General features: G+C 41.1%; 1 protein-coding gene across 3 annotated transcripts in view; it reads left to right on the top strand.

The window, feature by feature from the left end:
- ATXN2 (ataxin 2) overlaps positions 1-16074 on the top strand; it is a gene marked incomplete at its 3' end in the record, with an annotated part of 179710 nt that overhangs the window by 48902 nt on the left and 114734 nt on the right. For all 3 annotated transcript variants that reach the window (XM_082265650.1, XM_082265649.1, XM_082265648.1), the window contains exons 3-5: positions 6745-6804; positions 11300-11371; positions 11565-11715. In XM_082265650.1, coding sequence (XP_082121776.1) covers positions 6745-6804; positions 11300-11371; positions 11565-11715 — 283 coding nt within the window. The remainder of the gene's footprint in view (positions 1-6744; positions 6805-11299; positions 11372-11564; positions 11716-16074) is intronic.

The following is a 16074-nucleotide window of genomic DNA, read 5'->3' as shown; positions in this document are numbered from 1 at the left end:
CCTTCCTTCCCTTATACTGGACCGTGATCTCCACGGACGTAAGTTTGTCCGGGTGGGGCGGTACCCTGGGCGCACACACTCGGCCCAGGGGGTTTGGAGTCCGTTCAGCCGATCAACATCCTGGAAATCCGGGTGATCAGACTTTGTCTGTTCCAGTGAAACAGATCGTCTACAAGGGTGTCCACAAAGTAGTGGCTGACATTCTGAGGTGTGGCCCTCTCTGCTGTGCACATTCCAGGGGTGTAAAATTGACAGGCGGACTAGCTCAGCCGGTAGGCGGAGTCCGGGCAAATGGTCCCTCCATCAGGAGGTGTTTTAGCAATTGTGCCTCCAGTGGGGGACTCCCAATGTGGACCTACTGGCTTCTCACCTCAACAGGAAGGTTCAGAGGTTCGTAGCAAGATCCCTTGGCAGACGCTCTGGTGGCTCCCTGGGGTCATTATCATCTAATTTATGCCTTCCCTCCGTTACAGCTTCTTCCAAGACTCCTGCGCAGGCTCGAGGCAGAAGGGATCCCAGTGATCCTGGAGGCTTCGGACTGACCTCGTCGGTCTTGGTATGCGGAGGTAAATCTGGTCGCCTATGCTGCTTGGCGGCTTCCTCTCAGAGAAGATCTTTTGTCTCAAGGACTGATCTTCCATCCTGCTTTACAGTCGCTGGCTTAACGGACTGGCTATTGAAAGCCAGATACTGAAGGCTAGAGCATTTTACAATGGAGGTACACCTTGGAATCTATGCATATGCGGATTGTGTTATCGGATCTAAGCGCTCAAGCGATTGATATATATGCTCTTTGATCGGATCCAAATGCCCAAGTGATTGACACTTGCTATATCTGACTGCTGTTTATCCTGTGTCATCTGGTATTAGGCTGTATGTTTTAGCTCTCTTGGTGGAGGATATATCGTTTTTTTTTTTTCTTCAGTGTTTATATATATCTCACTGGAGGACTATTTGGAATTTACACTTTGAGCGCTGCTATTTCATTTGATTGTGAAGGATGGAGGATTGTCAGTTTTGGTGATTCCTACTGTTAAGAGCAAGAAAATGTACTTCCCGGAAGATCATCGGTTTGGAAGGCTTGTATTATTACTTGGTGTGCAGCTCGGGGTGTCTCTCCCCCCCCCCCCGTGCCTTCTCGATATCACGTCTGCTGAAATTTCTACAAGGGAGTGTAGAAAAGCGCTTAGCTCTGGGCACCATTAAGGGCCAGATTTCTGCGTTGGCAATGTTTTTCCAACGCCGGTTAGCCTCGAATTCCTTGGTTCACACTTTTCTGCAAAGAGTTTTTGCCTTGTGGCCCCTCCTATGAGGTCCCCGGTGCCGTCAGTGAAGATATGAAGCTGTGTCCGTCAATGAACGAAAGAGAAAACTGGATTTTTGTCTTACCGTAAAATCCTTTTCTCTGATGTTCATTGATGGACACAGCACCCTTCCCTCTGTGGAGTTAGGTTATGTATTCTTCTGACACTGCTTGTTACAAAACTGATGTCCTAGAGCAGGAAGTGGGAGTATACCACCTGGGACTGCCCATGGGCGTAGTCAGTCTTAACTTTTGTTAACCCTTTTTCCACCTAGTGTGCTACTCCTAGGAAGAGCAGCATAACCCAACGGTCAATGTAGATATAAAGCTGTTGCTGTCAATGAAAATCAGAGAAAAGGTTTTTACGGTAAGACAAAAATCCAGTTTTTTTTTTCTTCTTTTTCATTTTGATTAGAGCAGGGAAGGGTTATAACCTCCTTCCTTTTTTTTTTTTTTGTTTGGTTTTGTTTTGTTTTTCTCCATCTGTATCCCATTGTGGAGAATTCACTTCCTGACCCATTGCCACACAGGAAGTGAGAGGATATCTCTGCAAATTGATTTCCTTGGGGAACTAGTATCCCAATTTTTTTTATTTTCCTTTCAATGACAATAATAAACGGGACCAAACGGTATAGAGGGGGTATCTCTCTAAACCGGGCACAGACCGCAATAAAAACTGACAGGGGTTTTAATCCTTCCCCCAGTCTATCGAGAAAAAAAAAGTTTGTTTTGCTTTTTATTTATACTTTTAACTGATTTTATGGTTGTAAAATTTTTGCTCTGACCGTGTTCTCAAAGAAACTTTACTTGTGTAAAACTTGCTGATTACATACATAAGTACATTTGCATTCTGGTGTGTGTGTGTGTGTGTACGGGTCGATGGAGTTGCTTTGAATTTTTCCCAGGACACAGAATATCTTCATATCTATTATGATAGGATTATGCTGCCCATATTACTGCACATGTTAAAGTGTGTGTGTGTGTGTGTGTGTGTGTGTGTGATTTAATACTAATGCACAGCGCTACTTCACCTTTATATAAGGATTATGCTGCCACCTTCAGGTTATTGGACCAAGATAAAAAAAAAAAAAAAGGAAATCTAACTCCTAGGCATAACTCTCAGCTAGGCAAGGCTTTAGGGCAATACTTAACAATTGCATGGTATAGCTTTCTCTGATGGTTGAAGATTGGCCCACCCTGAGGAGGTCCTGAAGCATGGAATGGTGAATGCCCTGGTAGTTAACCTTGCCTGATACCTTTTCTCCATCTCCTCCTATGTCTCCCCTCTCTGTGGTGAGACAAGGGCTGTACGGTGAGCTTCCCTTTTAATTATGAGGATTCTGATTTCTTTCCAAAATTAGCACTGTTCACTGCTTCCCAAGCACTAGATAGCAGAAGCAGTGTTCTGTAAGCAGTCCAAGAATCCCCTGGCTCCAAATGCAAGCAGTGTTTCCTCTGCTTCCTGCATTAATTTTTAGCCAGTTTAGGCAACAGTGTGGCTGCTGATGTCGCAAACTGGGCAGTTGCCCTCTTACAATCGGGTCTTGTTTCTTACATGTGCAGCAGAGGAGCAGCTTTGACAGTGCTGTGGGAGACTACAGGTTGCAGCAAGTATTTTTTTTAAGGGTCCGTCGTACAGCAGTTACCTTGGGGGTGGTGAGGCATCAACAGAAACGGGAGACTGTCATTTTGGTTAACTAGTGTGTTTTGCATAGTGCCCTCCTTATCTGACTTGGGCCTCTGTTTTAGCAGCAAGGGACCTATTACACCCAATGGCAGGTTGTTTCATCAGCAGCAGAGAGGTGTGAGGGGGGAGGGGGTTGGTGAATTCCTTCATTGGGTAGACTGGGACCTGGCTCCTCTTGCAATGTATCCACTGACAGTTTCTCCAGTTGTCTGTTTTTTTTTTTTTTTTTTTTTCTGCTACTTCTGGAGTACCTTTCTCCAGTTTTCCTGTGTCAAGGGGAAGTTCTTATCTACTGTGTCTGGTTTTTATAGCACCAGTTTTCTGGTTAGTTGCCATTCACCCCTGTAACATAGGAGGAACTGACGAAGGATGAGGTAAAGGACGACTCTTCTCATCTGAGGAATCTACTCCTAAAAAAAAAACAAAAAAAAAAACCAGGGTCGCTCCCCCCCTCTCTCTGACCCAAAAGGCCTTCCTGAGTTTTTGCAGAACTGGTGCGGATTATCTTAAGCTACCGCTTCCGGAGTCCTATACTCCTGAAGGTTGAAGGTTTGGTTCATGGTGTCTGCCACAACAGCCTCAATCTTTTACTGCACATCCTCCTTTAAAAATGTGTGTGAACTGGGCTCACCCTGGAAAGGTGTTTGTTCCACCAAAAAGGTTTGCTCTACAACATTTGTGGAGAGTGAGTTCACTAAGAAATGGGAGTATGTATTCAGTGGATATGGGGTGGTCTCCTATCTCAACAACACACTAACTGTGCCTTTTTGGGCGTGGTTCTGATAGTTTAAGGAGGCCTTATTTAAAGCTCCATTTGCTTTGGTGGCGTTCGCTCTACAACTGGCAATTGTGGCTGTAAGAGTGTGATTTAAAACCTTAAGCTCTGGTCCCATTGCATGATGAGAAATGAGGGATCCTGCTAGTGGGGGTACTGAAATGAGCAGAAATTGAAGATTTCCCACATGCTTAGTTTCTCCGTAAGGGACTCCATTCAGTGATTTTTCTAGTTTAGGGGTCTTGCCTGTGCACATGCACAGAATCTTATGGCTGAAGTGTTGGAGTTACCCTGCAACAAGCATGTTGCACATTTACCTTTTCAAGGGAAACAAACGTTTAGTCCTGCTTTGATTACATCCAGAAGGTGACTGTGGATAAGCATACTCTTAAAAGGAGCCCAAGCATACGGCTCAAAAATCTATTGCGCCTTCCAAAAAGTGGTTCTTTCACCAATCTAGGGTCTTGGGTTCCAAGCTCCAGTCATGAAAGAAGTGGACCTCAGAGGCTTTTTAGCCATGTTCTCCTCACAACGATGGGGCTTCACTGCTTGGGTGGGTGGGGGATGTTTGTAGACCTTCGTGGAAGTTTGGCAGGGGAGGCTGCAGATGAGCAGGTCCACAACCCTGTGGCTTGAGGTTACAAGCTGGATTTCTAGAGCTTTTACTTTTTTATCCTTTTATTTCAAATGCTTCTTTGAATCCACAGAAAGGCTCTTAATCTTTTTTTCTTAAGAAGTGTTCAATCTGGTTCTAGAGGGTGAAAGGTCTTGTGGTTTCTACTTAAATATCTTTGTTTCTGAATCAAACTGCAATGTTCACCCTTTTCTGGATCTCTTTCCACATCCTCAAAATCTTTGCGATGGAGGATTGACACCCTGCCATTTTAGCCTGTCCACCACTTCCAGAACATTCACCAAGGTCCTGTCTGATCCTGAAGCTTTTGCACGCCCTTGGGTATTCCGATTTATAGGGTATCTGAACAACTTGCTTCTGAAGACCAATGTGTCGTGTTTAGTGCATACTCTGAAAAGGTTTAGATAATTCTGAATTTGCAGAAGTCTGCCTTAGTCCCAACTTGGGTGTTGGAATATTTAGGTCTGATCCTGGATCCCATTCAAGTTAGGGTGATCCTCCTTTCAGGCAAATGTCTCTCTCTGAGGGCAATTACATCAGATCTACGGAGATCCGTGCTGGACTGAAGTGGCCATGAGCTTATAGCAGAGGAGTAATGTAGGTCCGTATGGCTTACAAACCTGGCCAGTTGGAAGTGCTGTAGGGCTGTATGGACCTGGCAGTGAAAGTTAGTGTTTGTTTTTTGTGTGCCCTGTGTTGTAAGAGTTTGATTGCAGGGAGAACCCTGATCTTTTAAAGGAGGAAGATTGAGAGGCGCTGCGATGGAGTGATATTGGCGTTGCTCCAAAGAGGGGGAGGCGCTTTTTACCTGAAATCTGGCAGGTCCATAGTGGGAGGTGGAAGTCACTGCACACTGTTTTTAATGAAATCTTGCTCGACACAAGAGGTGGCCTTTTGAGGAAATAGGCGAGCACGTCATAGAAGAAAAGTTTTATTAAGATTCCTAAAGCGGAGTTCCACCCAAAAGTGGAACTTCTGCTTTAAGGCCCCCTGACATACCACATTTGGCATTTCATTTATTTGGGGGGGGGTGGGGGTGGTACCTAGATTACAGGTACCCGCGTCCACCTAGGTGGTCCGAGCGGAAGTTCTCCTCGAGCCCCCCTCCCTCCCTGCAATCTTCTGGGGCGTCGCAGGTGCCAGAAGATTGCCTGTCCTCTCAAGACGTGCAGCGCAACACACGCATGCGAAATGCGCACCCGGCTGTGAAGCCGAAAGCTGTCACAGCCGGGTGCCGACACAAGTGATGCTGGCTCCATGGGGAGAAGAGGGAGAAAATCGAGGCTCCTGCCGGCCGCATCGCTGGACCGTGGGACAGGTGAGTGGGGGTTTATTAAAAGTCAGAAGCTACGCTTTGAAGCTGCTGACTTTTAATAAACACTAACGGGTTGAACTCTAATTTATAAACTTGGTTTATTGCAGAATTGTGCACTATTTATGTTCATTATCTATACCTATAATTTTATTCTTAATTATACGTGTATGCACATGTTGATGTGTATGTATATGGTAGTATTTATTATTGGGGTAGGCGCAGCAAACGTTCTGCCCTGTTTACATCAGTCTGATTCCCTGTTTGTGCTTCCTGATGGCCCAGGGATGGGTCACAGAGCATCAATCTACCATTTCTTGGTGGATCAGTCAGCTGGTTTCTCAAGCTTGTGGTCTAATGAGCAAAGTTCTAACATTTTCAGTGGCAGCTCTTTCTACCAGGAGAGTTTTTGTACTTCTTGTACTTCTTGAGCTATTCGTCATTAAGCTTTGGTAGCTCAGATTTGTAAAGCTGCTACCTGGTCTTTAGGTTCATACTTTTACATAGTTTTCCTAATGTCCTGTGTCCTAGGATATACAACATTTTTTGGTTCACCTATAAAATCCTTTTCTTAAAAGTATGTCACTTGCCTGTGTCCAGTCACCTGAAGGTGGCAGCATAATTCTGTTGTAATGGAAATGAAGATATCCTCTGTCCTGTGATGTACTCCCAAGAAAAAAGGGGTTTTACAGGTAAACCAAAAATTCAGTTTTCTTTACATGTCTTTCTTTTTGCTGCCATGAAAGTGAACGGATGGCTCTAGAGCTATCTGAATCACTTTCATATGAAAGCTGGTCACCAGCTGAAAAACAATACAGCAGCTGTGAGCTTGTTTTAACCCCATAAATGCCAGGGTTTTTATAAACGTACCTTGTTAAACAAGGGGGGCTCTTTTACTGCTTGTTTTATTTGTGAATACTTGACTGTCCACAGTCTGGCCACAGATTTGCATTAGGATGTACAGTATTAGACTTTCTCTAGGCAATGTCATGAGATACTGCTTATTAAAATAACATCACTTTTTTTTTTATAGATTTCTTTTGATGGAATCTATGCAAACATGAGAATGGTCCACATTCTAACTTCAGTAGTTGTAAGTTTAATTTTTACTGTGATTTTGTTTTTTGTCTACATTTTTTTTTTTATTTTTTTTATTTCATGCTTGTTCAGCATTTGAACTGGATAACAAATGTTTCCCTTCTTTGCTGTAGAATGACATTATTTTGTAGTTCACAGATTTTTCAAAATGCTCAAAAATAAACTATTTTCATATTTTTGGCCTAGCCTCATTTGACTTGCTGTACTCCTGCATAACTATTAAAAAGAGGGCTCCATTAACTAGGTATTAACTCTTGTACGAATGGGGTATAGAGATGCTTCCTCTAGGTTTGGACACACAAAGAAAGGCACAGCCCCACCTAGTGGCTTTATCCATTGACCTAAAGCTCAAGCTTTATTTAGCTTGGCATACTAAGAAGGGGTAGGATCTCTCACTAGTTCTGCTGGACCAAGGCTTTGTAGCTGAAGATATTTTATATCAAGCAGCTATTGGCTGTGCCAGATGGGGCCACCAGATCCAGGGTATTTACACTAACAACTGATAACTTGCTGTCAGTTCTTTACTATACAATTTGGTTTTCTAGTGCGATGGCCCTGTAACTCTGATTTTGAAGGCATTGCTGCAGGGCCGGCATACTGGGTTCTCGGTCTCTGCTCTGTTCAACTTTTCTACATGTTTGGTGCCATACCAGTCAGCCTTTTCTGGAAACCTATTCTGTGCATCATTTCTTCTTTGAGTGAAGAGCAACTGTCTGAAGATACTTCTTCCAGGCAGAAGGAAGCCATGGACAGCGTAATGCAAGAGGAACTTGTAGTGAAATATCCCAGAATTCACTCTAAAGGTTCTCTAGCTTTGTGAGTTCTTGCAGACCAATCTTCTTGATTTATTAACAGTTTTGATGATTTGTCTAGAAGAGTGGAAGCAGCCTTAGCAGCTCCTCCTGTGTACCATTGTGTTTTTTGATTTTCACAGTTTATCCCCTTTCAATAGAATTATTTTGAATGTGGTTTACTCCACCCATAGTTGACCTGCTGGTGTCTTACATTTTATAAGGTGGCAATGTTTACTATTCCAGATTCCTAGGCATCTAAGAAAAAAAATGCAACTGTTGATTGGTCTAAGAAAAGCACAAATCAATGGTTTGCTCCTACCTGGATAGTCGACAAACAGATCTGGACCCTGTGTTATGAACTTTTTTCTGATGGTATTCACATCAGACTGTATATGCTGTCAGGTTTGAAGGACTCCTCTGTGGACTCATGACCCATGTTAGCCCACATCAACTCTGCTGATGTGGTCATTAGGAGTCTTTGGCTCAAATGCTAGCCTGAAGACAAAGCCTTTTAAGAGATCTCCCCCCCCCCCCCCAAACTAAATCCCATTCCAGGGTTATGTCACTTTTGGGCCTTCCTTGATAAGATCATGAACGCCACTAGTGGAAAGTGCTGTGCGCACCTTCCCCAGACGTGCAAATCTTTGCCTGGAATAACGTTTCAGATCAGACCTAGCCAGCCCTGGAATGCCAAATCCTACTTCTTATTTTTTTTTATTTTTTGCTGCTTGAAGAAGACACACCACACCACACACACACACCTTCATCTCTCTGCCGATACAATGGTTGGGGGGGAGGAGCAGGAGGAGGAGAAGTAGTAGTTTTTATCCTCCTAGTGTGGTGGTACTTTTCCTTTCACTTTAACGGAGCTGTAGTTTATAAGCTGTGCGAAGGCTCATGTCACAAGGTGTGGAAACCACACAAAGCTTTATGAAAGTCTGATTATGTACCCAAGTGGGACAGATTTGTCTGCTCCATACAGAACCTTCAGATGATAAACACTTCTTTTTGAACTTAAACTTCCACATATAGGAGATGATTAAAGCTGGAGAGTGGAAAATTTGCTACAGCTCTGCGTAGAATTCAGTTGGCTTCTAAGTCTTTTCTTTAATTTTATTTATTTTTTGTCAAAGCCTAAACAAGCTGCCGTTTCTTTCTTTCCCCTAGGCACCATTGTTTCTTGTGTGTTGTTGGCGTTTTTTTTTTTTCCTGTAGGTGATCGATCACCTTTTTTTTTTTTTTTTTTCCCCCCTCCAGAAAGAATCTGACCTTTCTCATATTGAAGTAAATTGCTAGGGGCAGAAAGTTCTTTATGGGCCCTGGGCTATGCTACCTGGTTTTTTGTGCACATATATGTTTTTTGTTTGTTTGTGGCTCCATTGGATGCTAGTTTTGGACATTAAGCTCTTGCAAGGCCGATTTTAGTCAAACTGTTATTGAGACCTGTCATGGCGTTTTTTTTTTTTTTTTTTTGTTTTTCTACCTTTTTTCTCTGAAGAATGCATTCCTGTTTCCTCACCATTGGCCACTGGGAGAAAATAAGATCTATTCTACTCACATTTTTAGTCTTTGGTAGTTTATTTGGGGGGAGGGAGGGGGGGGGGGTGGCGGCACAGCTTTTTATGTGTTTATCTTTTTGCGCTAGTTGAGATGTTTCAGAACAGGTACCTACCTTTCATTCCCATGTTCTGCTTGCTACTCTGTGCTGGTACTGTATATACAAAGCTATAGCCACTAGGTTGGGTCTGTACCATTTTTTTACTTTGCAGAATGACCAAACCTCCTATATGGTGCTGATATACCTGGTTTCTAAAAAATAATCAATTCTTGTGTCCCCTTTAAACATGGCTTTACAGCAAATTACAAAACTATTTTTCTAGTTTTGTGTAGCATGCAGTGTGGTTGCCTGGTGTTTTATTGCTTTGTCTTGGTTTTAGAAATGTCCCATCCCTTCCAGGCACAGAAATGTTTGCAAACCTTACTTTATTCAGATGTAAAGAGAAACCCCTGTGAAGCTCTCCTTTTCAAACCTATAGAATCCTTATTATGGGCAGAATGCAAACTGGCAATGCACCTTTTTATTGCAACCAAGCTATAGCGAAGGCTTGGAAAACTTCTGCACTCAGTTTTGAAGTGGTGAAATATCACATTATGGTCAATGAGAAATTTAACATGTCTGATGCCCATGGCCAGTTTCTGCGAATCTGGCAACCCTGGATATCCTATGCTCATGCTTCCTCTTTGACCACACTTTGCTGTAATTAAGTAATTTGTTTACCCTCAGGCATGTTGTCCTGAGACCACACTGACTCTTCCTTTTTCTTATTCTCACCCTATTCTTTCTTGCTTTCTCCTTTCCCACTCCATATCCCTGAGGCTTGAGTTCTGTTTGTTTTTTGTTACTATTGACAATTATGCTTCTGCCTACACCAAAACATTACTTAATACAGTGGTTGTTTGCTTATTGCAATCATTTAGTAACTGTACTCTTTGCATTGTATTTTGAAACTGTACCTAGAGTTGTTGCATGTACTGGATTATTATCCTAGTCAGCCAGCTCTGTATACTTATGCTATTTGTCAATAAAAAAACTTTGTAAAAGAAAGTTGTCACTAAAACAGGTATACATTAGATCCCCCCCCCTCCCCTTTCTATTCTATTCTGGTGGCAGCTGATTAATTTAGGTTTCCCTCTAGGAAAACGATCCGGTCCCGGATCCTCACAGACGGGATGTCGAGTGAGGGCAAGCTTGCCCTCACTTGACTCTATGGTCTTGAGGACCGGAGCGACGGCAAACGTCATTGCCTAGCAACCGGCTTAAAGGTCCCCCCCCCCCTTTTTTTTTTTCTTTTCATTTTTCTCTCTTTTAGTGTACTTGTGAGATCTGAGGACTTTTTGACCCCAGATCTCACAAAAAAGAGGTCCTGTCGTGCCTATTTCTATTACAAGGAATGTTTACATTCCTTGTAATACAAATAAAAATGATCATTTTTTTTTTTAAACGGTGTAAAAATAATAAAATAAATAGTAAAAAAAAAAAAAAAAATTAAAGCGCCCTGTCCCCTTTAGCTCGCGCGCAGAAGCGAACACATATGGAAACCCCGCCCACATATGTAAACAGTGTTCAAGCCACACATGTGAGGTATCGCCGCGATCGATAGAGCAATAATTTGAGCCCTAGACCTCCTCTGTAACTCCAGGATGGCAACCTGTAGACATTTTTTAAGTGTCGCCTATGGGGATTTTTAAGTACCAAAGTTTGTTGCCATTCCGTGAGCGTGTGCAGTTTTGAAGCATGACATGTTGGGTATCTATTTACTCGGCGTAACTTTATCTTCCACATTATGGAAAAAAATTGGGCTAACTTTACTGGTTTCTTATTTTTTAATTCAAAAAAGTGAATTTTTTTTCCAAAAAAATTGCGTTTGGAAGGCCGCTGCGCAAATACGGTGTGATAAAAAAAATATTGAAATCTCCATTTTATTCTCTAGGGTCTCTGCTAAAAAAATATATAATGTTTGGGGGTTCTAAGTGGTTTTCTAGCAAAAACTGATTTTAGCTTGTAAACACCAAATGTCAAAAATAGGCCTAGTAGGCAAGTGGTTAAAACACTGTGCACTCTTTTGTGATGGGTGGAGATGTTTTTATATTGGCCTGTTTTCTGTCTAAGTAATATTTTTATTTCATCTTTTTTAGGGATCAAAATGTGAGGTACATGTAAAAAATGGAAGTGTATATGAAGGGGTTTTTAAAACCTATAGTCCTAAGGTAAGCGAGAATATATATACCTTTTCAAGTTACATTCTGCTGTTTCTATTCTTTATTTATTAATATAAAGTAAAAGTATACATGAACGCTTTCATGTTCAGAAATCAAAATTTAGTACTACTTTCCCCTCCCTAATTCATGTATATCTGGAAAGTCTTTTGGTCTTGTTTAAACCTGATCTCTTGTGTTACAGTGTGACTTAGTGCTTGATGCAGCTCACAAGAAAAATAAAGACTCTGTTGGTGGGCCAAAGCGTGAAGACATTGTGGATAGTATATTATTCAAGTCTTCTGATTTTGTGATGGTGCAGTTTAAGGACATGGATGTGAATTACGCAAGAAGAGGTAATGTGTAGTATTAAAATATCTTTACGGTTAAATATTAAAAACTAGGAAGGTTGCAATCCAATATGGGTTTGAATGAAGCTGAAGATTGCCATCTGATGGCTCCCCTCTTTATGGTAGAGGCCTGTATGAAGCATTTTGTTTACTATAAACAGTTGAATTAGGTCTAATAAAGTTTCTTGTTTTTTTTTTTTTTTTTTTCCCCAGCCATTAGTAGTCGGTCACAGTAAACTGGACTTGTTCTGTAATATTGAGGACTTTTTGATGCTTTTTCCAAATCCGCTTCCTTAGCGACATTAATAAATTACTAATTTTCTTTTCTTGCAAAATTTTAATTTATTCAACCTATCTTGCTAAACGAAGGCTACATTCGCATGGGCATTTTGCCCTGTCGTGAATGACCGCAGCAGGAATCTGATTCCTGCTGCTGTTATTGAGCGGTCTGAGCAGATTGTGTTAATTGCTGCTGGGTGCACAGCCACCAATTGCTGGTAGTATGTAGCAGATTGAAAATTCAGAAAATATGGTCAGAAAGCCCAATCTTGTCACTGGTTTTGATTAGTTTGGTAGTTTGTCTTTAGCGGTCATTTTATAGTCTGTGGACAAAAAATTGCAGTGCTAAAAGAAATTATTATATATAAATGAAAATAAAAACCTTGTCTGGGCAATAGTCTCACCCTACTTGCTCAAGAAGTTCATAAAACTCCAAAAGTCCAAAGATGATTCCAATAACACACTATTGTCCAATGAGGGATTCTCAGATTTACAATTCCGATGTAACATATGAATACAATAGAGAGTCCAACATAGTGTGATACTGTAAATAGCAGGTTAATGAAGAGGGGGCGGGACACACCAGTGATGAAAGTTAAAACAAACACCAAGTGCTCTCTTTCTTCTTCCCCCACATGCAATTCAGACTCACCAGAGCAATAATCCAAATAAGCATAACAGGTGATTTGTATCTCCCACAGTCTGGACCTCCAAAGATAGAACTCTCATACAGCTCAAATGAGAGAAAAATCGGTGGTTTTAGTTTAAAAGTAGAATCCCATTTATTGACTTCAGTAAAAAACATATAACCTTGTTACTCACATGTGTGGCACCACTGTATAAACCACAGTGGCACAACTGGTGATGGCAACCACGCCCAGCGCGTTTCCAACGAAATTTGATCATCAATGGGCATACAGAATATACTTACTAAGCCCATTTTATATACAGTCGAACAATCATGAGAAAAATCACACACTTCCGGTCTGTCGCCATCATGGAGGAGGTTCCGACATGTCCTATCCGGTTTCTGCGCCATTTTGCCATAGTCTCATAAAGACCTTGCTAAGATCTGGAATGTAGAGCCAAACACTCATCCAAAAAGACGTTACAATTATCAATATTTACAGACGGGAAAAACCACATCTAAAAATACAATATATCACCATAATACAATTTAAGTAATTAGACAGGTTAAGTAATTAACCATCACAACTAATACTTCATTATCATGTTGCAGCACAAACACATCATAGCTGGAGTATACCTGACAATATTAATCAACAGTAGTTGTAGACATCCAGGACTGGAAAATCCACTGCTGTCACACCAGGGTGACCTTCCAATGTTTTTCTGAAAAATAAGAATAAAAATAAATCTCAAATTTCCACGATTATTAACCAGGATGTCGCCATCTAGTGGGTAAATCAAAAATTGCCTCCAATCTGCTAAAATCCAAAAATATCATCTCTAATGAGGGATATTGTAATTCCAAAATAAAAAAAATAAAATAAAACCTCACAGGGGGTAACAAAAAACATGTTGAATGAGGACTCCTGTATAGAAAGAGAAAGATATATAAAAGGAAAAGATTTCTCCAAGTTATCAATTCCCTCAGCTATTATCTATGAAGCAGTTTATGTCCCAATCTATGTTGTGACCATGGGGAAAGAAGGATCTCCGTTCATATAACCAATACATTTCAAGTCTGGAGACTTCCCTAGTCTGATTAAATCCTCTTCATTGTAGTTTAGTCAGGGCAATCCCTTCAAATTTTTAAACATTTAGGATTACGATTGTGGCACTTTCTATAATGTAGTGATAAGCTGTGTTTTCTAAAACCAGTCCTTATGCAGAAAACATTTTCCCTAAGTCAGTCTCTTAACATTCTAGTGGTATGGCCGACGTATTGTTTACCGTGCCCACATTCTAGTAAGTATACTACATAGCGTGACTCACAGGTGATAAGGGAATCGGCGCTATAGGTTTTTCCAGTAACCTTAGATGAAAAATGGGTCACCTTCCTCAATCTATTGTGATTCAAAGTACAATTCACACATTTATTGCATGGGTAGAAACCTTTTATATCCTTAAACAGAGACAATTGAGTTCTAGGAGGGTCCACCACGTTCTGTACTAATCTGTCTCTCAAATTGGGGACCTTCCTAAAAAAAAGAAAAAAAAAAAATTCTCAGGTCTCACAGGAAGAAGTTCTTTCAAAGTATGATCCAATCTCAAAATATCCCACCTTCTATTTATTATACCCTTAGCGTCGGTTCACACTACGGCGATCCGACTTAGGGGGCGACCTGTGAAGTCGCGTGCAGCGCGACTTCGGCACGACTTGCACGGACTTCATAAAATGAATGTCAATGCAAGTCGCTCCAGGTCGCCCCGAAGTAGTACAGCACCCTTTCTATCTAAGTTGGAGCGACTTGTGTCGCTCCTATTAGAACGGCTCCTGTACCGCACAATGGGAGCGTGACGGACCGCGACTTGTCAGGCTGTGACAAGTCACGGTCCAAGTCGGATCAGTGTGAATGGACACTAAATCTCATAGGATTGTGTAGAGAATGTTGTAATAAAGGGACATATCAACCTTTTACGTTCACAATCAGATTTGTTCAGTAAGGAGCTTCTATCCATATTCCCTACTTCTTCTATCACCTTATTTAGGGTATCGCTATTATATCCCTTTTCCAAAAACCTGTTTTTAAGGATGTTAATCTGCATCTGATCTTCTGGTTTAGTGTAATTGCGCTTGATTCTCACCAACTGACCTTTAGGAATATTGTGAAGCCAGGATGGATAATGACAACTATTTATAGGAATGTAGCTATTCCTGTCAGTTAATTTTAAAAGTTTTAGTTTCCAATCGATTTGTTATTCACCATAAATGTAAGGTTTAGAAAGTCTATATGCTCAATACTGGAATTAAAGGTTAATTTGATATTCCGCTCATTGGTATTCAAGGTCTTCATAAAAAGCTCCAGTGACGAAACATCTCCCTCCTAAATCAGCAGGCTATTGTCTATAAATCTCTTATAGAACACCAGGCCCACCCACTGTTGGTTAAAGACTGCCTCTTTCTCCCATTATGCCATGAATAAGTTTTCTAGGCTGGGGGGACATTTTGCCCCCATAGCAACACCTCTTTGTTGCAAATGACGATTTTGAAACCAGCAAAAATTATGCGTCATGGCAAATATTAGGAGCTCAACGCTAAATTTCCTCTGTTTCAAGGGGACATTGCCATCTTCCTTTTTAAATAATGTTTGACTGCTCTCTCTCCATCATCCTGTTTGATATTGGTGTATAGAGATGTTACGTCCGCAGTCACCAATATCCTACCATCCTTATACTGAAAATTAGTTAATTCTCTGAGAACATGCTTGGTGTCTTGCAGATATGCCGGAGAATTAACCACTAGTGGCTGGAGAAAGAAATCTATGTATTCCCCAATCCTAGATGTAAGGGATCCTATCCTGCTGATAGGTCTGCACGTGGGATTGTTCAGGTCTTTATGAATTTTCGGCAGGCAATACATGACGGGTATCCTCAGACCAGAGGGAACAAGAAACAGTTTTTTTCTTTGTGAGGATACCAAGTCTATTGCCCTTCGATATCAAACATTCTCAATCTTTCATAAAGGGTTTACTGGGATTTTCTGAGAGGGGTAAATGGGTCTCACTATCATTAATAATATCATGCATTTGTTTTAAATACTGCTCTTTATCCAACACCACAGCCCCACCACTTTTATTCACAGGTCTTATCAGTTCTTTCCTATTTAGCTTTTTTATACCTGAAGAAAGTCTCCTCTCTTCATGAACCTTCCGAGAATTTACCCTTTTATAGTCTGTACAGCTGTGTTCTGTCATTTTGATAACTCTTGACAAATTATAAGCGAATGTTGAAATGTGTTATTTTTGAATTGCACGGAATCACGTAAAGTGATTTTTCTTTTCTTTTTAATGTTGCCATAAAATTGACTAATTTATGGTACTTACTGCAGAGCTACCATACCTGCAGCCTAACAAGATTCTAATTTTGTCTTTTTTTGTATTTTTATGTGTGTGTGTTTTT

Source organism: Pelophylax lessonae (genome assembly GCF_965119305.1).
Source record: "Pelophylax lessonae genome assembly, chromosome: 1".
Lineage (NCBI taxonomy): Eukaryota > Metazoa > Chordata > Amphibia > Anura > Ranidae > Pelophylax > Pelophylax lessonae.
Note: the sequence above shows the minus strand (reverse complement) of the source record. Positions and strands in the feature narration are given on the sequence as shown.